The sequence below is a fragment of the Lates calcarifer genome, linkage group LG7_2, assembly GCF_001640805.2.
Source record: "Lates calcarifer isolate ASB-BC8 linkage group LG7_2, TLL_Latcal_v3, whole genome shotgun sequence".
NCBI classification, from domain to species: Eukaryota; Metazoa; Chordata; class Actinopteri; family Centropomidae; genus Lates; species Lates calcarifer.
Genome location: NC_066854.1, coordinates 11,049,756 through 11,075,097, shown reverse-complemented (window position 1 = coordinate 11,075,097; position 25,342 = coordinate 11,049,756). Strand labels below are relative to the sequence as shown.

At 41.0% G+C, this 25,342-nt stretch overlaps 1 protein-coding gene across 3 annotated transcripts in view; it reads left to right on the top strand.

The window, feature by feature from the left end:
* The window catches only part of kcnh7 (potassium channel, voltage gated eag related subfamily H, member 7), a 64,408-nt gene that overhangs the window by 31,472 nt on the left and 7,594 nt on the right, over positions 1-25,342 (top strand). The window contains exons 6-16 of one of the 3 annotated variants that reach the window (XM_018701720.2): positions 488-511; positions 1,334-1,548; positions 6,905-7,330; positions 12,626-12,857; positions 12,969-13,136; positions 13,483-13,682; positions 15,898-16,141; positions 18,585-18,790; positions 19,669-19,753; positions 22,722-23,003; positions 24,465-24,624. In XM_018701720.2, the coding sequence (XP_018557236.1) occupies positions 488-511; positions 1,334-1,548; positions 6,905-7,330; positions 12,626-12,857; positions 12,969-13,136; positions 13,483-13,682; positions 15,898-16,141; positions 18,585-18,790; positions 19,669-19,753; positions 22,722-23,003; positions 24,465-24,624 (2,242 nt within the window). Of the gene's footprint in view, positions 1-487; positions 512-1,333; positions 1,549-6,904; positions 7,331-12,625; positions 12,858-12,968; positions 13,137-13,482; positions 13,683-15,888; positions 16,142-18,584; positions 18,791-19,668; positions 19,754-22,721; positions 23,004-24,464; positions 24,625-25,342 lie in introns of all 3 variants that reach the window. The other 2 variants (XM_018701719.2, XM_051066018.1) reach the window with 2 other exon arrangements.

Below are 25,342 nucleotides of genomic sequence, written 5' to 3'. Positions count from 1 at the left end.
TCCGTGAATGAAAAGAAACCTGACTGTGTTTGAATTCTTTATGCTCACCCTCGTCTTTTTCCCTTATTAAATGCAATAGAATGCAATAAATGCTGTGTAGCAGTGCTTATGCTGCATGAATTTCACAGTATATAATCTGACTTCCTTAAGACCAAAAATGGACTCTGTTTCTCTACAAGTCTTGTTTATCTACACCTGATGCATTCATATTTCATTGTGATTAGGGTTAAAGGATTAGTTCCCAAAAAAAAGTAGAACTCACTAATGCTGATGTTTTGTAATGTAGTGTTACATATATGAACATTTTCATTCTTTAAGGGTCGAATCCCACAGCTGCCAAAGTACTATATTTCCTGAGAAATGCCATAATGTGATATTTTAAGTAATGTTGTTTGCACCCGTGACTACTGACCCTTCAATCCAACCACCCCTCCATAACCCCACTTTCCCCTTTACCCCCTATTTCTTTTCTCTCCTGGTTTGCTAGTATCTCGCTCCTGGATGGCTGGGGGTATGGCTTCAGCTTTTTCTTTTAAGTTATTTCTTATGACTCCAATGATGTTTCCTTACTGTGGCATGTTCTGAAGCTGCGCATGCAATATCTCATCCTCAGCTGTCTGTTTCTCTGTCCTTGACTTTCAATCACTGTACTGTACTTTGTGAAAAGGGGGAAAAAACACCGCACACTTCCTCTGCTGGCTCACAAGGCTGAATCAGCAATTCTCTCTTTTTCACTTTTTATCACTCTCATTGTGTACACACACATGTGTAGTGTGTGTAGTGCTGTCACATATTGTTACAGTGTTGAATGCTTTCACAAGAAGCTAGGGAGTTAATGTCTGAGAGTCAGATTTTATGATGCTGTGAACTTGTAGGAACATTGCGCAGTATAATGAGGGAACAGTTTGTTAATTCAGTAACACACCCGTTATGTCCAGGCTTCATCAGACAGATAGATGATTTAACTAACTGTGTGTAGTTGCATTCTTTGATTGTGCATTGAATCATTCTTTTCTTTCACCAACAGTGTTCTTCATTATCTTTTAATGAGAAACTTTGAAAGGCCTGTTCATCCTAGACGGGTCAATCAGAGGGTGTAGAGTTTGTATTTCAGTATCTGTGGTATTCTCAGTGTTGTGTTGTGGTTGAACTCACTCCAAAAGTAAGGGCCACTCCATACTCACTACCCATGTCACAACAGTCAAATGAACACTAGACTGTTCACTGATGTCCACAAATCACAAAGCCTATCAGATCAACAATAGCCCAACCATAATACAAGATGTGGCAACATTTAACGATGACATCCTCCCTCTGTCGCTTTCTCTTTCAGGGCCACTCAGCCAGATCAAATCCAGCCTGCTCGGCTCCACCTCTGACTCCAACCTCAACAAGTACAGCACCATCAACAAGATTCCTCTCATCACGCTCAACTTCTCAGAGGCCAACAATGAGAAGAAGTGCCCCTCGCCTCCATCCTCTGAGAAAACCATCATTGCCCCAAAAGTCAAAGACCGCACACACAACGTCACCGACAAGGTCACACAGGTAAGGCGCTAATCAAGCAGGAAAAGTATAGAAATCCTCCTCACAAAAATCTTTGGAAAGTTTCTGATTCTGAACCCTTCAGCTAGAGTAGGCAAGCAACATCTCTACTACTATCCCCTTACCAAGTACTACTTTACTGACAAGCACATTATTTTGAAGCAGTGTACAATACAAAATGTACCATTGGAGACTTAAAATCCATCATACAATAGTTTTTTTGTAAACCTACTGTACACATAAGAGATTTGTGTCAAATAAGTATTAACATTAACAAGTGTTAGATTGTGTTAGCCCTCACTTACTAAATGGTAACATGGCACTGGATAAAATTAGATACAATCAAACAATTAAAAATGTATTTTGTCTTGAACACATATAGCATCTACAATGAACAGTGCTCAAAAAACTGGCCAATGATTGAACCTAATTCAAAATGTGTTAAAAATCTAACATATATGTTAAAAATCCCATCAAATATGACAAATTTAGTTTTCCCTTGTGTACTTTTTGTGTGTTTGGGAATTTCTGTTTAGCAAAGCAATCTTTCACTCCAGTCATATGTTATTATTATCAGTGCTGCATAAAATCCATCATCCAACAGATGCTTGGATGATGGATTTTATGCAGATTTTATGCAGCATGTTGGATTTTAGTTTTTTGTTATGGTTATTATGGGTACTTTGCTGTTGCCTGCAGCTAAAAGTAGAAAACAATTAAAAACAGTAAAAGGACTAAAACTTTGTTCTGGGCAGGTTTATTCATTTATTAATTATTCATTCCACCAATCATTTGTCATTTGAGGTTTTGCAGACTGAAGTGGAGTGACATTGTAATTCAATAGTAATGTTCATCCTAATCAATTACTATCATCACAAATCATAGTTGCATGAGCAAACGTGATTTGTGGTGAAACACACATATGCACACTCTGCCCTCTGTGAGCCTCAGGATGATTAATTGAAACTCATGGGGTCTGATACGTAAAACGGTGGAGGTGTCTATCTCTTGTGGTGGATAATCAGGGATACTCTTACCGCTGTCAGACAGCATCTAGGGCTGAGGCCATAATTCTAGAGTTACGGACAGGGTTAGAGGTCATTCTCACCTTCCCTGCCAGGGCTGAGAGGCAGCGCAAGGTAGACAGGGACTGTAAGTTAATGTATTCCCAGGGGTGGACCAGAGCTGCCCCAAACCACTGATTAGGTCTCAGTTTTGCATTTTGCCCATTAATGGTGTAACTGATAGAGGGCACAGAAATTGACCGCTGTTCGCACTCAAAGGCAGCTTCAGGTGAGGGCCCTAGACTGGAGCCAGAGGCAGAAACAGAGCAGACTGCAGTGCATCACACTGACCTCTCTGTCCAGCTTTAAAGTCAAACTTATTAAGCAGCAGAGAGGGCAGGCTGGTTAATGTGGTTTTAATGGACTTTTGTAACATGTGGCACAGTACAGGACCTGAAAACCAGTTGGTGTGTCTCTTCTGCTTTATTATAGTACAGTGTGTGTACACAAAAATGAATGTGTATATTAGCACATTACTAGCACTGGTCTGCCACTGGTCTAAGATGCAACATGGAACTGTAACGTTCCAGCTTTAATTCCACACAGACATTAATCAAATTTCATTCCCTTCTTACTCTGTCTGTTAATATGCCATTATTAATATACCATTTATCTCCTCCCTTCAAGTGTTTGCAGTTACTACTGTGCCTGGAAATTGTCTGGCCGAGCAGTATGAAATTCATGTTTCTGTGGATACACTGGCAACTCTACGAGTAACTCCCGTGTTTCGCTTGGTGCATGCTGCTGATTATTATACTAACAAACAGATAAATCAGCCACAGATGATTGCACAAATCTCCATCTTCCACAGTTTGGGTGTGTAAACAGGTCTCTAGACACCTGACTGTGAGGAACACAAAGCGACAGCAGATGTCTTGAAACCAGCTCTGGACTCCTCTGAGTTTATCTGAAGCCACGATCAAAGCGTCTGAGCGGACACACACTCTCCTGGCCTTGGCTGCCTCACAGCTACCACAGGCAGACGGAGGGTTCACTCATGAAGGTGGTCAGCTGAGAAAGAAAGCAGACTTGTAGCTCACATGCTGTTTCTTACATTTTCTCAGGGAATGCATCTCATGTACTCATGAGTATCAGATGCCCTCTACTTTCCATTAATGTCTCAATTTAAACTCTGGGTTATCTGAAGCTGAATGTGGAATCAAACCAGTGGCACGTGCATCATTTTTGATGGTGGGAGCCAGGTGATTAACAACAGAAACATGAATCAGCTCTACTCTTATAAATAATACCCCAGCTCTGACAGTGCAGACCAAAAAAGAACCGGAGAAGGGGAGAAAGCTAATGCTCATTTGCATATTGTTTGAAGCCAGGCCAAACACAGAACGAGCCTTGCATTATCCCTTGAGAGTTCATTTACGCCAAGCGCACATAGCTACAGTAGGTAGGTTAAATAATTAAGATGGGATCTTTTATTTAGAAACAGATTGGCTACAACACGTTAATCCAGAACTGTCGCTCTGCCAACCAACCGACTCCTCCCAGGCCTCCCAGCAGGCCGAGGGGTAATGTATCCATGCATGCTGAAAGCTGCTGGTGTGGTGCAGAGTTACCATCTTGTTTGTGTCATCATTATTGATCATAAGCTGCATGGTAATAAAACATAGTTTATGCAAGGGCTTAAACACATTGAGACAGATTTGTATGAGGTGTACTTTGTAAATTCCAAAGACTTTCTTTAGGTATGCTCTTTCTTTTTTTGTATTTGTACCTCTTTCTTCTTTCCTTCTTCTCTTTCTAACAGAAAATATTTGTAAGGAAACAAAAATCTAAAATCACAGCTATTTGAAAGTCAATAGCAATTACACATTGACTCATGACTGCAATGAAACAAGCATTTGAATCACCCACTTCTAATGAAATGGCAGCCAGATGAATAATACAGCACATTCCCTTTGTACTTTGGGTTTCTGATTGATTTCAAAGGTTATCCCATATCAGTGAGTAAAAGCGTTTGACCCTCACCATCACACATGGGGCCAGAATTTCTAATAACCAGTTCAATTAATAACACTTTAGCCCTTATCTAGTGTTATGCATCATCCTTCTGTCCTCACTCCTCAATCACAGGGGTTATGAAGGTGATCGGGCCAGAGATAAGGGGACTTGCATTAAGTGATGGATGCCAAAAAAGTCATTTATGGTTCCTCCTTTCTTTTATTCCCTCACTCACTAGCACACAGTAATTGTCTCTCTGCCCTTGCAGCTCATGTACTTTACCTGCTTCCCTCTCTTTGTATTCCTCCTTAGAGCTACAATAATCAGCAGTGAAAGAGCCACGACCTGCAAATTCCTGCCTATTGAAGTGTCAGACACTTAGATGAATAGATGTATCCTCTGCCTGCACCTATAATTACCTCCAAGTCATTGAGACTCTTATCCGAAATGGTCCATGACGCTGCTATAATATTGATGTTAAAAGCCATTTGGGTATATGGTAACTGCAATAATGGAGATAATGATGGTGACATCCCGGCTCGCTGGAATGGATTTTACCTCCATACTTGATGCAAAGCATTGTCATGATTTTTTGCAGGCTGTTTTCTATAGACAGTTCATGCAGATTTCTTAATTTTTATCATTATTATGCACAGCTTTCCAGATATTTTTGTCTCACAGTGATCATGATAAAAGATTTTATTCCTACGGTAGTAATCTTAGGTGTAATATGCAATCTTAGGATTTTCAGCTTATGAAATTATGGCGTGAAAGCTGCCTGCTACCTGAATAGATTATGTGAAAAAATATTTTATGCATTTAAAATTTCACATTATTAGAGCAGAAGTATTTTTTTCATCCTTCACTTACCACATGAATGATTTATTGGGGGTGTGGGAAATTCATGCCTCAAGTAATCTGCTCATGAAAGATTTTCTTAAGAGACAACATTGAACTGCATTAGGATTGTACAATATGTACAGCATGTACAGTTGTATTACTTGAGTTCAACTCCTACAGCCACATTAGTCACATATCAACAATCATGACCTTTACTTGACATAATCAGACGCCATAATGTAATTCTGTTCACTAGCATGCATAACAATGTCCACTTTGTTATGCATGCTAGTGAGCAGAATTACATTTTGTGGACATGCTAAGACATGTCCACTTTTATTGAACTATATTTATATTTTACTCTATTCAACCTATTTTCTTGAACACAGCAGAGAGTCAGCCATTTGGTATTGTACCATCAACAAGTCTGGGAAAGCACTGGATACTTCATTTCCCATGATGCAACTTGATATTGTCTTTTTAGACCTTCACTGCCTCATACATGGGCAGTGAGTCCTCAGACTATGACTTCCTGTTTACAGGGCTCCAAATTAACTTTTGAAGTTGGTTGCATTAGTTCTACAGCACATGATTTAGGTGCACCCAAAATTTCTGTTGCAGTGAGTACAGTGCATGTTTTAACACACATCCTCTTTGCAGAAAGTGGGTGGGAAAAAAAAAAAAAACACTACACACGTAGTCACAGAGAGACAGATCTGCTAATGTCAGGCTCAACTGTGTGACCAATGAATATGATTAGTTGCACTTGACAGATTTTTGACTGCATGTGCAACCAAAATGGTGGCATTGGAGCTGGTAAATGTGTGTTTAGTTACTCTCTCTGGAAAGATCTGTCTGATGAGCTGGATTTATAAAAACTGTATCTACATTTAAACCTAAGATCAAAACCTTCCTGTTTTATCTGACCTATGAACTGTGTTAGTGTTTGTATGTGTGTGTGTATGCTTGTGGTTTAACCTATGAGAATGTGTAACTATTGCTCACTGGCTGCTGTATCATATTGATGTCTATAGCTGGTTTTATAGCTGTCTCCATGCTGCCAGCAGCTGTTGTTTGTCCAGACATACAGTACATACATACATTTGTCTGTCTGTCAGTCAGGCAATGTGCTGCCTTGCTTCACACATATGATAAAAATTGTAAGAGTGAGAAAATAGGGTTATGTTTCAGGAAAACTCCTCTGAAGCCACAGAATAAAATATTACTATCAATTGTTTTCATAGGCAGAGCAGTACTCCTCGTGATGGGTAAACTAATCTTCATATGCAATATCAGTGAAGTGCCCATTTAAAGCATACTTGGCTGTAAATAAGAATCTGCTGCAAACACAATTCAATTACACTCCTCTCTCAGAGATATTCATCTTCTTGGCTGAAAGCAGAACAGATGGTAAATAGTACCAACACCAGTGAAATGAATCCTCAGCTTTGATAAGGTTTCTTTCAGTGAGTTGATAAATTCTGTTTCTTCCTCCTCAGGTTCTTTCTCTGGGTGCAGATGTGCTACCTGAGTACAAGCTCCAGACACCGCGTATAGACAAGTGGACCATCCTTCACTACAGCCCCTTCAAAGCAGTGTGGGACTGGCTGATCCTGCTGCTGGTCATCTACACGGCCATTTTCACACCCTACTCTGCTGCCTTCCTCCTCAATGACATTGAGGAGCAGAAGAGGCGGGAGTGCGGCTACTCCTGCTCACCACTAAATGTAGTGGATCTGATTGTGGACATCATGTTCATTGTGGACATTCTAATAAACTTCAGGACCACTTACGTCAACATCAATGAGGAAGTGGTCAGCCATCCGGCCAAGATTGCCATCCACTACTTTAAAGGCTGGTTCCTCATAGACATGGTGGCTGCCATCCCATTTGACCTGCTCATCTTTGGCTCAGGATCAGATGAGGTGAGGGGGGGGTTGTCAGTTACTTAGTTTATCACCTCATATTATCAGCCAGTCAGAACAGGGGATAATGATACAATAATTCAGAGGTTGGCTGTTAGAATCTCAATCAATCAACAAAGCAATCAGCCTATCTGTCAGTTCAGATGTTCTCAGAAGACAAGGAGACAGAAATTAGCACAGCGAATAAACTGAACTTTACTGTGCAGCAGCATAGACCCAGGTACATACAGTGGCTTCAGACCTCTTCAATTTTACACACTGCAGATTTGGTTTTAAATTGATACATTTGCAAAGATTTCTAAAAACCTTTTTTTTTCACTTTGTCATTATGGATTATTGAGTGTAGACTGTCTGCAGTTATAGGTTTTTGCAAGTTCACAAACAGGAAGATACTGGTTAAAATGCTAATACTGTTTTTCCTCCCTTCTCTCTGGTCCTTATCCACACTACGCTACACTTTCCTGGAGATAACTGAAAATATTCATCTCTTTAACTTAAAGGAAAATAAATCAGTTGGCTGTACAGTAATTCAAAAAGAAAATTCCATGACTTGAGAGACTACAGACGTGCTAGCAGCTATGTTAGTATACTGCAGTGTTGACTGAGAATGTTAACATGCTGATGTTTAGCAGGTATAATATTTACCAACTTAGTTTATTGTGTTGGCATGCTGATATTTGCTAATTGGCACTAAATGAAAAGTGCCCTAATGGCAGTGTCAATCGTTTTGCAGGTATTTGGTCATAAACCAAAGTGTCGGACCTGATGATGAAGCTAGATGGAAAGTTCCATGGCACTTTCAGGTTTAGGATTCCAAACTTCATAAAATTCACCAGTAGTGTTCATTAACTATTTCATATGAGACATAGTAAAGAACTCATTGAACCACACTCAGACACTTGCGTGCTCTTTCCAACACAGTGCAATACAGACATTTGTTTACACTGTTACAGCCTCTTCAAGGCTTTTTGTGCTCCTGGTTGGGAGTTTTGAGAGGCCCAAATTCACCAGCACATTTTTTTCACATTGCTTATCTACACTGTTTCATAGCAAAGCTGCAGTGAATCAGTCCCTCCTCAGTTCGTCCTCTGTCATGACGTGAGGCCACAGCTCTGGCAGTCATATATCTGAGCTGTTTTATGGAATGTTTAGACTACTAAACCAATCTGACGCTCATCTGTCACATCTGCTTCCTTCTGCTGTGGCCTCGGGCAATCCAAATCAGTTAATAAGGTCTCAGCCTCCCTAACCACTCTGCCTGCGAGAAACTATTTTGCTCATGTACATCTGAGGGAGATGGCTGAGCAAGTTATCTAATGCTCAGAGAGAGCAGTTTACAGAGTGCAATAACAACTGAGCAACATATGACATAAATCTCAGTTTGAGCCTGCACTAGAATACTTTATTTTCAGCACTTACTGTATATTGATTGCCTTCATTTTTAAATAGTAATTTAGTTTTTAAACTAAGGCAGAACCAAAAAAGTGTGAAAATACCAGATGCCAGGATACATGATGTCATACCCCCACAAACACACACACAGAACCATCCCAGATTGACATGTGTGTTGAAGGCAAGGCCCCCGATGTCAGTCTGTCGGTTTGCTGAGTCATTATTTACCATTAGGTATGTGTTCCTGTGAGGGAGTCCATGGCTAGAGGCTGGCAGTGAGTGGCAGGTGGAGAAAAAAGAGCAGACAGCTGAGCGACACCATGGCACGATGTATGTCCTCATCATACAGCTGGATGACTGGTGCAGTGACAGAATGTGTGTTCCCGTTACAGCTCATGTCCAAAACACACAGTGTCAGGATGAGTACAGTGACAAAATGTTGTATTTTTAGGTCCCCCATTCTCCAGAAGAGACTGAAAGTAACACATCCATGTACAGTTTTAGCTCCTGTCTTTAAGGTGTGTTATTTTAGCTCTATGTGCAGAGACAGGGACTATTTTTAGACATAATCTCATGCACCTTTGTTGCCTGGAAACCATCTCCGACAATATGTTAAGATTCTTTTTGCTGATTTCATTAGAAACATAGCAGGTTGAAATCTCCCTTGAGAGATTCTTTTTGGATTCTCACTCAGTGCAGGCTTTCAGCACTGCTGCCTGGCAAATGAAATGAAATGGTGTGGTACTGAATTTACCTACAGAAACCATTTGGCTCCTCCATCATTTTCATATCAATGTCCTGTTGTGATAAGATCTCATTATTTGCCTGTTATGTCCATCCACATGTACATACTATTCAAATTTGAGGTAATTGCAAATTATGAATGCTCAGTGTGAAAATTTGCTCTAAACCAGAAGTCAGATATTATTTTCCCTTTAATCCTGGGCCCAGTGAGAGGAGATTTGTGCTCATAAACGAATGCAACAAACAACTCTGAGCTAAGAGACCACCTCTTAACCAAAATGTCTCAGGGCATGCCTGATTTTACTTTTATATGAGTAGATTTTTTGGTACATTAGTCTCAGTAATAAATTAACATAAACAGTGTCAGGCTTTTATTTGGTTTCAGTGAAACAGTTCCAGGAAGCTGATCATGATTATTATTGATTTGATCTCATTTACACTCACAAATATTAAACTGACCTTTAGAGCTCAGATGGAACTACATGCACAAATTGTCTTTATGGCAGATATTTTTTTTTCATGCAAATGAAACTTTTCAACTCAGATTTCCCTCTTCACATACAACTCTGTCAGAGAATCAAATGTGTATTGTTCTCTCAGTTAAAGCAGGCCGTACAGACACGCATTCCAGCTCTATTATGAGCAAAACCTGCAGCAACAGCTGTGCTTGAAAAGACAGAGCATGCAGGTTCATTGTAACAAGCAGCTCCCTCAGTCTCAATGTTGCCCTGCTGGAGTTGTTCACACAGTCAGAAAACATTTGATTTCTTTTCGGATTAAGAGGAATAACAAAAACTATGTTGTTGACTTGTTCACCCCGAGGTCAGTTTCATACCTTCATGTTCAGCTTTCTTTTTCACTAACTTTGGAGAATATCATGAAATTATGGTGTATTGCTTTAAGTCATTTCACATAAGAGCACCTTGAATATCTGATAGCACATTGTGTCCAAGAACAGAGAGTCAGAAGGTTACATCACAACCTCGGGTGACTCTTGGTGTTTTCAAGTGGCCATGCGAGCCTGGAAAGCCACAGTGGCAGATGGCCAGAGGGATATTCAGCGGATATGTTTTATACAGCTGGTTGCTAATGGGAGCTTTAGCTTCACTCCTCAGCTCAAAACGCCTCCGACTTACTGTAAGCCCAGATTTTAATCAACATTACACTGTGTGGGCCACATCAGACAATGTGTGCTGTGTCATCTGCGCAGGTCACTCTGATGGAGTCAGCTGCTACACCGAAGCCAGTACGTGCTCAGTCAACGCTCCTGTTGATAATTTAGGGTTTATCTGTTTCTGGATATGATTTATTCACTGTTTTAGTTGTCAGTGAAAAAGGGTGCGCTGGACGGATGCACGGCAGTAAATGATGGCAGTGATTTAGGGGTGAGACGGGGAGGACGAAAGGCTCCTAAATGGACCCATCAGAAGCAGCTACAGCACTCTTCCTCACCGTGACGGAGACACACCCTGCCTCATGAATCATCTCTCTTCAAAAAAATTAAAATGCAGCAGACCCCTGCCTGTATTTAGTAGTTTGAATAATCTACTACTCTCACTCTCACCTGTATAAGAGGTGTAAATAAGCAAGTATAGACGTGAGGAGGCACAATTACTGCAGGAGGCTGCGGGTAATGATTTCCCCAAGGATATTAGGATAATTGTCAGTCACGATAGGGAGTGGTAAGACCTATTAGTGTACTCGAAGTCTCACTTATTGTGTTTACAGATTGCGCGACACTAATAGATCAGGACTTGTGTCATGGCTGCATGCTGCCCCCAACTTCCCTCACATAGTCTGTGTGTTACCTCTAGAAAATGAAGACAGGAGGATTAAAGTGCTTTGAATTAAACACAACAGAAGGCAGTGTGCGTACATCATAATGTATGTATGCAAGTGTGTGTCTGATCTGTGTGTGTGTACGTGGACTCTGAAGGTCTGCTTATATGCTGGTTTTCTTCCCACTGACTGGATTCAAGGCTTTGACAAAGGTTCCAAGCTGCTGATATTTATGTTTTTCAGAGCTAATTTTGCCGTCATCATATGCAGCTATTTAAAGTGTCTTATCATCAGCCAACAGATGAATCATCAAACTCTTCCTCCCTTTCTAATGCCAGTTCCACTAAAAGCCAGTCCCATACTGACTGTCATGATTTGCAGAGCCACAGGCATCCATGACTTAATCAGTGAAGTTGTGTTGACAGCGAGGGACGTTGAGTCCTTTAAAGATCTGTTTGCTCCAGCAGGAATGATCCAGGAATGATCCAACGTCTAGCCTGTGTGTCTGCTTCATGTGCTAAGCGAATAAGATTAAGAATGACTAAACTACATATGTGTCTGAATCTCTAATCCTGATCTGATCATCCTCATGACCCTGACTCTGACCCTTGACTCTGAAAGGCAACAACTTGTTCACTTTGTTCCAGATCCCTGGTCTGATTTGTGATTGGAATTTTGTCATGTGGAGCATTATAAAAGTACACTCTTCAAGTGCGGAAAGTACATAACTGATAATTTACCTTGAACATTTAGTTTTAACGAATTATGAAAGATGATACTTTGACAAGTACATTTTGCTGATAATATTTATGTGCTTCAATAGGAATTTGAACACAAGACATTTACTTATAATGGAGTATATTTGTATGCTTCTGTTGGTTCTTAAATTAAGGGTTTACTTATGTAAATTTTAGCTTGCACATTATCTGATTCTTTCACTTCCAAATATAGAAGTTGAACATCAAGGAAAGCCCAGTCCAAAATAAAACAAACCAAACAAGCCCCAACTAGATATAAAATCATTAACCTAAATGAACTACTCAGATAGAATATCAGAGTGTTAAACCTAATGTCCTAGGTACAAAAAAGCTAGAGAAAAGAGCATAGCTATTGCCTGACTTTAAACAGAAAAGAAGACTAGATATGACTCTAAGCCAGCACCAATATACAAAAGAGCTATGGACCAATTCTGCACAAAGTCCTGAAATTAAGAGGTTGTAGTACAAATAGTCTGGATTTAAGCAGGCAGCAAAAAATGTCCAAGAGACTCAGAGTGGTTCCTGATACCTCCAGATGATCTGTGGTCCCCAGGAGCGGGCCTGCAGCCATCACACACTTCCAAATGACTAACTGAATCTTGTGTATTTCTCTGTTTGTTAGACCACCACTCTGATTGGTCTACTGAAGACAGCCCGTCTCTTACGGCTGGTACGTGTCGCCCGTAAGCTAGACCGCTATTCAGAGTACGGTGCTGCCGTTCTCATGCTGCTCATGTGCATCTTTGCCCTCATCGCCCACTGGCTGGCCTGCATCTGGTACGCTATCGGCAACGTGGAGAAGCCTTACCTGGAGCACAAGATTGGCTGGCTGGATAACCTGGGGGTGTCAATAGGTGATCTTACTTGTTTTTTTTTTTTCTATTTCCAAAGTCTTTGTTTTAAGGACGCATAATAACATTTGATACCAAACATTTTGTAATTATAATTATTGTTTTTCATCACAGGAAAAAAATACAACTACAGCGACCCCAGCTCAGGCCCCTCCATCAAAGATAAGTACGTCACAGCACTCTATTTCACCTTCAGCAGTCTGACCAGTGTGGGCTTTGGGAACGTCTCCCCCAACACCAACTCTGAGAAGATCTTTTCCATCTGCGTCATGCTCATTGGATGTGAGTGACAGCTGAGTCACACTACATACAGACAGTATTTCAATCCTGTTATTACTGAAACAGGGTTGAATGACATATTTCATGTAGCTGTTGAGAATATAAAACCAATAGAAGATTTTTACAGATAACCACACTGATACAAACCAATGAAGACTCACATTTACACACTAGGTAATCATGGTGTGATTTAATGCTTGCACAGCACATTAAAGCTTTTACATTGCATCAGTTAGGGCTTTCATTGAGAGAAATCCTTTGTTCGGGATAAACAGGAAGAAGTAGGCACTGTGTATAAGCAGCCTTAGCTACCATAGCTGAACAGTCACCTGTATGGCTTCTCTCCCAGCTCTAATGTACGCCAGCATCTTTGGGAATGTGTCCGCCATCATCCAGAGGCTGTATTCAGGTACAGCCAGGTATCACCTCCAGATGCTACGGGTCAAAGAATTCATCCGCTTCCACCAGATCCCAAACCCACTGAGGCAGAGGCTGGAGGAGTACTTCCAACACGCCTGGACGTACACCAACGGAATCGACATGAATATGGTACGAGAGAAGTAATGTGTACCAGTGTGTGTTTCATTTAGGTGGGAGCTTCTTTATTTGGCAAGCCTCTACCTTGTGTTTTTTTCTCAATGGAAACAAAATATATGTTTAACTTTAAGTTTGTTGTTGCTTTCTTCTGTTGCTTCTTCTCTCCTTTACAAACTCATTTGTGTGAGTTTGATGTTTTGATCACCATTTCTGCTGAGTTTCAACTATCCTGTCCCCAAAAAGTGCTCTTACTCACATCAATGTGAAGCAGCCTCACTATGTCATTGGCATATGGCATAGTAAAATGTTTTCATCGCAATTATACTGTGCAATGTTCAGTCATAGCCACAAGTTAAATGAAAGCCATAGTTACTGCTCATGGAAACAGTAACTCTGGCATTTCTCATCATGATACTGTTCATGGTACTTATATAAGTTTGTCTTTTCCATGTCTGCCTCATGTCAAATGGAATGACCCCACCACTCTGGTAAGAGCAGGAGGTACATGTGTTAACACAACTAATGTCGATATGTTCCACAGTAGTAGAGCTTCATCTAGCTGTGCCTGATACCTGTAGTTGAATGCATTAAGTTATTAGTTTTTACTTTAATGTACAGAAGATGACAGCTACATATCATTAAGGTTTTAATATGTAATTGTTTCATTATTGTCCCAAACATGCATGTTATCAAAGGACACATTCCTGCTGTGTTTTATGTGTTACACAACTTACTGTGCATATATGGACACACAACCATACTGCAAACAGTTTCTGTGATGCTACATTCTAGATGGATTTACAGGATGAACGTGTGCATGCCATTTATTACAGAGGACACACATACATTAACGCTGAATGTTTCCTGCAGGCCACAGTAATAGTCTATCAGTGGTAGACTTGCACGTGGCCTGCCTTGAGGTCCCTTTTGCATGAAATCTGTGTATTCAAACGCAACCCCATGATATTCATCTGGTACCAGAGACAGAGTGAATCATGCCTGTGAGAGTGGGCACAGCCTCGCCGGGCACTGCCAGGTTTCCCTCCCACTGTGGGAGGCTTGGCTGCATGCTCTGTGGTGGCACCTGCGCTTGCCAAATGTTGTTCAGTCTTTCCTTTCCAAATCTACTGATCAGTTTTTGTTCCGAGCAACAAAAAGCCTGTCAGAGCCAGAAAACCAGTTCAGTCTATTTTTTTTTTTTTCACTGTGCTCTTGTCATTAGCACATTGTATTTTATGTGTAAATGACAAAAGATAAGAATTGTGTATTCTTGTTTCAACTCTCCCTTATGTGTCCTTGAAGCCCTTGTCCCTGCCTTCCAGTGTCTGTTGTGTTAAGGTTTGAAAAGAAAATGTGGTCCTTTACAGTCAGTTCACGTTGTCCGGGGATCATTAGTTTTTGTCAGTGGTCACTGTATCTTTGTCTTTAAAAGGGGTAAGTGTAATATCAGCTTTTATGTATCAGACGGTCCTCACAAACATGTTCAATTTAAACACAATGTTCACATGTCTTTATCATATATTTTTATTATATTTTCAACAGTCTCCCAGGCTAACTCGGATGGGTGGGAATGCTTGACTGATCACGGTTGGGTCGTGTTTCAATATTTGTAATATTCATTTCTGTTTGTGTGTTAACTACATAACAGAGTATGGGTCACATTATTGAGGAATGTTTCAATAGAGTGACATTGTTGGAAACAAGACTGAATATTATGTCCTCCTTTTGTGTATTCCAGGTAATGATTCACAGAGTAGTGTCATCATGGCATGGCAGCACATAAAGGCAGTGAAACTCTATAAAAACTTAAAAATGTCAAAGTGTTACAGAGAGCAGACATGATAAATATTGAATCTGTGTTTCAAGTTTGAGCTGTCATTTATCTGCAGCTTCTCGGTCCCTAAATGTTCTGTCTTGTCTCTCATCTAAAGCTGCTGAAAGGCTCAATAAAACACCAAACTGTAGCTCTGTGTAGAATGACAATGCAGGCTGTTTCTACTGCAGGGTGTGATAGGTTTTGAGAAGAAGGAAAGAACACAAGTGGCAATTGTACCAAATTTCTCTGGAAATCCAATCAATTTGACTTGCAACTTCACCCCAAAAATTTCAGCACATCAAAACACTGATAACTTGACAGTTTCTTAAAAAAAGCACTACTTCCATATCACACGTAATCACACCATAATCATGTGTGCTTTGACCCGTGTTTCACACTCAGGTCCTGAAGGGTTTTCCAGAGTGCCTGCAGGCGGATATCTGCCTCCACCTCAACAAGAACCTCCTCCAGGGCTGTAAGGCGTTTCGAGGAGCCACCAAGGGCTGCCTCCGGGCGCTGGCCATGAGGTTCAAGACCACCCACGCGCCCCCTGGAGACACCTTAGTCCACTGTGGAGACGTGCTCACAGCGCTTTACTTTGTCTCACGTGGCTCCATCGAAATCCTCAAAGATGACGTGGTGGTGGCCATCCTGGGTGAGTCTGCTTTACATCTTAAGAACCTCTTCCCTGCAATTCAGTATCATCAGCATTAAATTCACATTTGTTAACTGACCCGTGGTGCTGGTGTCAGCGCCTGTGAATGCATTAAGAAATCTATGACCTATGACCAGTAGAAATTGCAGAGGCATTGGCAAAACATCCCTCTTCCTATGCAAATGAATTGCAGTGCCCTGTGACACAAAGGTAAATGCAACATATCAAATGAGATGCATGGTCCCACTGGTTCATTCCTCTAACATCTGGTTTCCAAGAAGAAAAACCTACTGCATGGGACCTATCAGGGAGGCCACAACAATCTTAAAATGGCTTACAGACTGCCTACAGCTCGTGCATTGGGCTTTTAAGTGTAGAAGAAATCAATCTCCCACCACCTCTAGTCTTAAAGCTAAGCTAAGCCAACTCTTGGTTCATAATTAATGACACGAGAGCATCTATTATCTCATCTAAGTCTGAGCAAGAAAGCCAAGAAGAATATTCTCCAAAATCTTTAACTAATCTAATAATCATTTATTTGCTCAATAAGTGTGGATTGTATCAGAGCATTCACATATATGTATATACAGTACGTAGTAAAAAGTATTTCTTGATGCTCTGGCACTCTACATACCTTCTACTACATATACAGAGATATTTCAAAGGAATTCATTATTTTGTCTGGCTGTAGGATGTCAAGTCTGAGGACACAAGACATGCCAACACTGAGCACAGTACAAGCCATACAATGTAGAAACTTTGAGACATTTATTCAGCGTTCTTGTACACAAAACATTTTTAATTAGCTCAGTGAATTCTATTGATGAGCCAGCTCAAAAACACTTCAAAAACAACCACAGAGAATAACTGATAGTCCTGTCATTCCATTCTGGTTAGCTTTGCCTGAACTCACCTCCATTTGTGTAGACTCGGGTGGGCCAACTAAATAAAGATAGCTCCGTTCTGCTGTGATATGGCTGGGCTGGCAGCTGAGATCCCTGTTGGGTATGTTGTAATAACTTACTTCAAAGAACACTGTGATTGCTGCCTCACAGTCGTGCCTCAGATGAAGGGAGAGGACAGAAAGGAGTGGGGGAGGACACATGGTGGGACGAGAGTAACAGAGGATATGTCTTGATGAAAAAAGGAGAACATGATTGCTTTCAAATAGAGATAGATGACAATAGAAGCAGGGAGGGATGGAGAGCTGAGCGAGTGGGCGGGGTAGAAAAAAGACAAGCGATGGGAGAGAAAGAAGACGAGAGTTAAAGAAAGGGGCAGATTGAGGAATCCAGGAGAGAAGTGAAGTGACAGAGAGAGAAAAGAAGGTGGTGAGAGTTTCATGTGGTTGTCAGTGGTGTATGCACTGCTTGATGACAGGAACCACTGAGCTGCACGGTATTATCAGCAGCATCTGAATGTACATCTCATCTCTCAGTTTCACTCCTTCCTCTCCTCTCATCCCAGCAGCCGGCAGGTGCATCCTACCGAGGCTTTTATGCCTTTGTTTTTCTTTAATGACTGTTTTCATGGAGCCAGTTAGGTTTGGCAAAAACCAGTGACACAATAGGGTCATGATGAGCGAGGACCACGGATGGTTAAGTTGTAGGTCACACACACAACTCAGCAGATTTTCTCTGTTACAGCAAGAGAACTGCTGATAGCTCAAGTTGCATACTATCTTGTTTGTACACCATTTCCATGTGGTCATGTATTACATTACATTACACTGCACATGAAAATACTAGGACACACAGTGTAAGTGTGATGAAAATCTTGGCTAGATGGAAATAATAAATATTAATTGGTGGGTTGTTCGGCTAGCAGGAGCTAACTGGCTAAACGTGGCAGTAGCTGTTGATGGAGCATGTAATTGGCTGAAAGAGGAGAAGGTGGTAACAAAACCACTGTCATGGAAAGTGACATTATGAAATCAAAGGTGGCATGAAATGAAGGTGTTACTGGGAAAAATGTCATTGCAAAATAAAAAGAAGAATTTTGACAACAGGCAAAAATAAGACTCTAAATGAACTTATATAAAAGTCTTATAAAACAGTTTCTATTACTTTTTATATACATTTTCAAAAAGAACTAACAAATAATTGTTTCATTCTTATATTTTATTATTTATTAATATATATATAAAAATTCTTTATCTCATATTTGTGTACTTAATTTAATATTGGTCACTGTGAGCCTCTACAATGCATGATATAGTCCACTAAAGCCAGCATAGTAAACCCTGTGGCCATTCCATGTAGGTCAGCGACTAAACAGAGACAGGAATGTTTGGCCCGTGTGACTTCCATGTGCACTAGTATTGTGTAAATCCCATTTTTAGATGTCCATAATGCCCTTTAGCCTCTTTTACATTCTTGTGCCTCTCTGCCAGGTGGTCCATCTCTTTATAGGTCACCATATACTGTACCTGTTTCCTCTGCAGGTAAGAACGACATCTTCGGTGAGATGATCCACCTGTTCGCCAAGCCAGGGAAATCCTGCGCGGACGTGCGGGCGCTGAGTTACTGTGACCTCCACACCATTCAGAGGGAGGAGATTCTGGAGGTGCTGGACATGTATCCAGAGTTTGCCGACCACTTCCTCACAAACTTGGAGCTGACCTTTGACCTCCGTGATGAAAACGCAAAGGTAATCAGCACAGAGGTGCCAGCGCCAATTCCTGTCTCTAATTACAATTATCTAGGAGACAGTGAAATGGATTAAAGGCTTTTATGTAAAATCAATCTTAATGCTTTACTGTACAGTAAGAGAGCTTCTAGGAGAGACCATTAACTTGAATTAAAGAGTCTATTCCTTGTACCATATCTCTGCCATGTCCACTTAAGTTGGAGGAATAGCTTTCTTATTAATTCTCTCTCATGCTTCAATTTATCCATGGCTATGGGAATAAAAGCATAAGGGCTAATTTAGACATTTTTCTTTAATCTGCCATTTGCTGGATGACACGAGTGAGAGTATCAGTCAAGCACTAAGAGTAGACATTATGGACAGAGGGCATGATGTAGGCTGTAATTCTAATAAATGACATGTAGTAGAAAGATGTGCAAGGCCTGTGGCTTTATGTGAGCGGGAATCTACACTGGTCAGTTGTTTTATTTATCTTAAAAGAGAGCAGGAAGTGCACTTTGTGCCGGCCTTTTGTTATTTATTCAGAGAATTGGAAAGAAGAGAGGAGACACATGAGAAGGTTTGGTTCTGGTAGGATTACATCAAAAACAGGAGATACATGGTGCTCTGACAAGACAGGAAGTAGTTTAGGTTCCTTAGTTAAGGAAATGTTGGTTTTAAATGGAGAGAGCTGTTTTAACACAAGATGCTATTACTAATTTTGTTCTTATAAGATTTGTTCCTATATCTCCAGAGGTGACCGCAGAGCAAAGTCAACCACTTCATCATGCAAATTGTGTGTTTTTGTTTGTTTGTTTGTCTGTTTACATACATGTGAATTAGTATGTGTCATCATATGTGGCATGGTTCAGTCTGATCACATTGTCCTTTGTTTACAGACGACGTATCCACAAGCAACTGATTCCAACATGGATGACATCAAGTGTCGAAGACGGGTGTCCTACAGAAGGAAATCCTCCGCAGGTCAGCATGAGACACAGCATCATCACTACTGATGCTGTGCTTTAAATCAGACATTATTTTTACAATGAAAGACCAACACATGTGCTATTACTTATTCTTCATTTACTGTCACAGTAACATCATTTATTCAGCTGACTAACATATTGGTCCTTTATTAGAAATTAAAACACAAAAAACAAGACCTTATATAGATAATGTTCCACCCATCCTCTGCACAGGTGTAGGGCAATGATTTCATTTCAGTTGAGTGGCTGACAAATATTTGCACCTCGAAAATACAACTGAGGTCAATTCACACGTACAGCAAAATAAAATGAATCATTAGAGAATGAATAATTGCTCTGCATGTAATCTAAACACCCTGCTGCATGATCTATTCTCTAGTTTTTCTATGATTAGGGAGTTCTTCTCCTCGCTTATTTTCTAACATAAACAAATCCACTAGAACAATTAAGCACATGCAGTTAGTTTTACCAGGTTAAATGTAGTGGTATCAATGGCAGCAGTTCAAAGAATTTCAAACAGTGCCCAGCTCTGCTAAAGATAGATCTTTGCATAATGTATGAAAGCTGCAAAGGTGATTTATTCTACAGTAAGTGTAATTATTTGTATACAGTATAACAGGAGGTGGTGGTGTAATATCTGTGTTGTGTTATTTTCTCTGATATGTGAGATTTGCCTGTGTTAATTACACTGAAAGGAAATCATTGCTTTACACCTGGGCACAGAGACTGGGTGGAGCAGAGTTTATATAAAACTTTATCCAACCCCAACCCCTCACACACACACACACACACACACACACACACACACACACACACACAATTCTGACTATGCTTCAATAGCCAGTCTATGCTATCATGTCTCCAGGCAATGGTTGAGTTATATAATGAAGCCTCAGTAATGTGAAGTGTCCACTTAAAACACCAAAGCTGCACTCACTCATTCCCAGTCCTCCATCATCGATGTGTGCTGCTGCTTAATAGCCCCAGTATTACATAAAAGTGGTGTTTCATTAACTAAGATTAACAGTTATGACAGGCTCACTGAACCAAATCTGGGTTATTTTCTCAAAATTCTGTTTTCTAAAGCAGGTTTAAGTAAGTCTGACTTAAGGTATCATGGAAAGCTTGGCTGAGAGGTATTTCATAAACAAAGCTCAGAAACTATGTAAAATCAGTCCTGGATGAGCCTTACAAACAGAGGCAGGATTGAACTGTTTCATAAAACTAAGCTAATATGATCAGACTGATTCAAGCCCAGTTCAAAACCTTTCATTCATGACTTTGAAATACAGACTCGGGACATCGAGAACAAATCACATTAATTCACAAAAAGAAAAACTGTGATGTTCACAGCCACAGAACAGCACATAACAAATTTATAATATGAGGAATAAAAGAATGAATTAACCACAGAAATTAGTTTAGATGATTTCTGCTGGCTCAGTCACTGCTCTGCTGTTAACAGAGCTGTATTTTTAATAGAGGGATTTTAGGTGTCTGTCCATTTAGTTTCAATTAAACAGAACAAATCATGAAAATCAAAGTCATGGGTTAAAGTTGTTTATTAGCTTCAGTTCAATTGCAGCGCACATATGTTGACTGAATTCCTCTGCAGACACGAGGTGCAGACTTCATCAGTCTGATAAATTATTTAAACAGTAATTTCATCCTATGGCGGCTGTTATGTCACTTGCACAAACCAAGTAGCAAAATCCTGCTTATACCTAACTTATAACTTCTAAAAAAAATTGTATTCGCTGCTTTAAAATGAATGATCTGGCTGCGGTTGCACATTGCACCTCCCATGTTAAATTTCAGCACTTATTATACAAAGAAAATTCATAGTATTCAAACCACACTTGAACCTATGATGCCATGACTACACACTCAGACTGAGTTAGGTAATGCCAGGTGCCATTTCTGCTTTCCTTTAAGTGTGAGTTTCACACTGGTCTACAACATGCTGCCAAAAGTTTTTTTTTTTTCTTTGTTTATTGCTATAGTTTTATTAGTTTTAGCTGTAATATTACATGCTCAAAATGATGTATTTCAGGAGTTCTAGTCTGTGACTGTAAACAGTGCATGTCAGTCATCTTCACTGTGAATTGATTTGATCTGTGCTTGATGTCACAGACCTGTGTTTCAAAGTCATGAAATGATTTTTCAGAATTTCATGAAACAGTTTAATCCTGGTTCAGTTTTTTAGCCTCATTCAAGGCAGATTTTTTACAACAAACCCTGATGTTCTGAGCCTCCTTTAATACACACCCCAGACCTGTGTATTCTAGTTAGAAAATCTGTTCTCAGATCAGTTACACTAAAGATAAACAGAGCGTCCCTGCCCTCAGACTGCAGGGCAGCTTTCAGATGACAGTACACACTGTGTTTGAGCGAGAGTGGCCCCGCACCATGGGAGCTGTTGTAATTTGACTTCTAACAGCCCGGAGACTTGGGACTTGGAGACAGAGCCTCCACACAGCAGCACTCAGCATTTTGGCTTAGATTCAGGCAAATCTAATTGGTCACCATGGTTACAGGCCATCTGAATACGGTATCACCATCTCCCAATATAACACAAGTGAGGACAGAGAATGTACCTAACAGTCCATTTCACAGTCCTGCAGCCGGCGTATCCTGCCTCCATCCATCAGGTGTGAAGATTTAGAATTCAGCCTGATGAGCCGTGTGAACAGGAACGTTATTAATTTACTGTCGATCATACTTGAGTCGTAAACACACATTTAGAGTGACTGTCAGTTACATAACATGATTAGTTCAGGACTTAAAAGGGGTTGCTGCTAAATTCTCCTTTAACATTGTTTGTCCTCACTTCAACCCCAAAGCAAAACACTCCCTATGTGTTGTCAGAGATAATGAGACAACCCAGACATCCCCAGAGGAAGTCTTAGCGCAGAAGTCAGTGTTCCCTCAGCAGATTTCCTGATTACCATTTCTCTCTGTAGGTTCCCACAACAAGGAGCCGGTGGCCACCTACTGTGACACCAAGCAGGGGAGGCAGATCTACGCCTCCACAGCAGCTGAGGAGAGGAGAGAGTCGGCCGAGGAGGGAGAGGACGAGGAGGAGGAGGAGGAGGAGGAAGGCAGGGAGGAGGAAGAGGAGCAGAGGCCTTTGTGTTCCGGCGTGCTGGGCTACCCGGTAGTTAGGGACCACTCCCTAGGCTTCGGGCTGAGCAGCGCCCCAGACACACAGGCTGATGACAACACACAGGACCAAGAATATAAAGGTGACGAGGGAAACATCCACCTTATTTATTCCTTAATTAGCTTTCATGGAATCTTTTATTCAGTAATGGGAGATTTATTTTGGTCTCCTCCCTGTCATTCAAACAAATGTTCTCCCTGAAGAGATTTTCACACAAAAGTAAAAAACAACTCATTCTATAGAGGCAAAATAACACTGCTCCGACTCTTTTAATTATATCTATACTAAGCAAATTGCTGTCTTATTTAAATGGACATAATTTTTCCAGTAAATCTGCAGCTTGTCCTCTAAAGTTTTATTCCAGAATGGTAATTGGCTCAGAAGTTAATTTAGAAAAACCCCAAAAAATCCCTAAGCCCCCAGAGGAGGGATGTCACACCTATTAAAAATCCAAACAAGGATTATGTGTCATTATGGTGAAACCTAAAACCCACTCAGTAATAAAACGTAAGAGGATTATACCCAGCAACCAGCCCGGGGTCACCCCCTTTTGATCGTAGGTCATGACCAAATAAAGGATTTACAGGAGACATTAGGTAAAATCGTGTTGTGCTGTGTTGTTATCTGGTGAGTTAGGTCACATTAAATCTTTTTAGGAAATCGGAGCGATAAGGTTTAATTATTTATTCAATTACCGTGAAAATTAAATGACACAGTACAGCCATTCAGATAGATAGAGAAGTAGAGAGTTATGAAATCCTTCCGCATATTATCCCAGAGAAGTTCAGACAGTGGGGGCACCAGGCTTGACTGGGCACATTCCACACACAGAGCTACATCTGGGATTGAGATCCCCGGCAAGCTCTGAGAGAAATCCTCTCTTTCGCCGTCTGCCTGCTGCTGCATGTTGAGCAAACTCACCAGTTTGTGTCTCCAGCTTGACCTCATATGACCCAGTGTCGGGAGATGCAACTGCACTGTCGGCTTAAATCCCCATAAAATCATCCAGTGTGAAGAAAGCTCCAACACACACACACAGAGTAACACAACAGTAACCTTTGCTGCAGGATTCCCTGTATTTTAACTGCCAAGTTAAACTCAGCATGATTCTACGCTGGGGAAACTGTGTCAGCGTGTTGATTTGATAGTGATATCCCATAATTCAGCTGTTGCAGCCATAAGAGGATTTCTGCCAGAGTAGAGAGCAGAGTGATATTGATTCCTATAAACAGCCCGGTGAGAACAACATACAGGAAATGCCAATTTAATCTCTAGCCATTCCTTGCTGTTCCTCCTCACCCAGAAACCCAAAAGGTGGGGAACCAAAATCCCTCTGAGGGTGTGACTGTCAGCCAGGGTCAGATGTGAGTTTTCCTGTGTAGGATAGATGTTAGGATTCAGGAGGCAGTAAGCTGATCAGAGCTTAGTGAAGCTAAATGATGAGAAGGCACAACACAGGAAGAAGTTTCCCAGAGGCACTGTTCTAATAATACAGATCATTTACCCTGCGTGTGCATGTGCATGTGTGTGTGTGTGTGTCCAGAGCACCATGCAGACGAGTGGGAGCATCAGCGTCCCAGTGAGAACGCAGAGGAGTCAGCCCAGTGTCAAGAGACGCCAGCCGGGGAGGATGACAGCGACACAGACCTCACCTACGGAGAGGTGGAGCAACGGCTGGACCTGCTGCAGCAGCACCTCAACAGGTGTGAAGGGGGCAAGAGGGCCGGAGAGGACTCAGAAACAGCATGCTGGTCATGTCAAACTAAAACGCTTCATTTAAACCTGTTATGAGGAGATTGTTTTTGGCAGAGTGGCAGCTGTTCAAGTGGAAATACTGAACACCGCACACTAGTCAGATTACATAAGCTCAAATGCTCCTCGCCTCATTAACATCCAGGGACACATCTGATTCAGCCGAGGTGAAATATACAGTAGAGATAATATTTTCCCATATACCCTGTGACTGTGAGGATGCAGAAGCTGATGATCTGTGGCCTCATTTATATAATCCCTCTCTGGCTTTGTCTTAGATCCCATCATATCATTGTTTGAAAGGACATGATGAAAATCATGTGACAGTTTGAGGGTGATATTCACACCTTTTAAAGGGGAACTCCATCAACTTAACACATCAGAGTGTGTTTCCAGGTGCTGGGAGTGCTACTAGAAATGTGAAAAAAGTATCTCTAGAGGGAGCTGTGTGAAGTCTGAGAAATCATTGCTTGGGTCTGAAGGCAAGTTTGTGTGAAAGTGAAACAAATCTGGGTGTGTGTAGCGAGTTTACCAGACCTCTATAACAGGCTCCTCTCTGCTGGAGGCTAGAGGCTGTAATAGGAGCTACTAACATAATGGTTTTGTGGCATTGTGGGTAATGTAGGTACCAGGTTTTGAGAAGGAATAAAAAGCCTGTCTTTATAAACT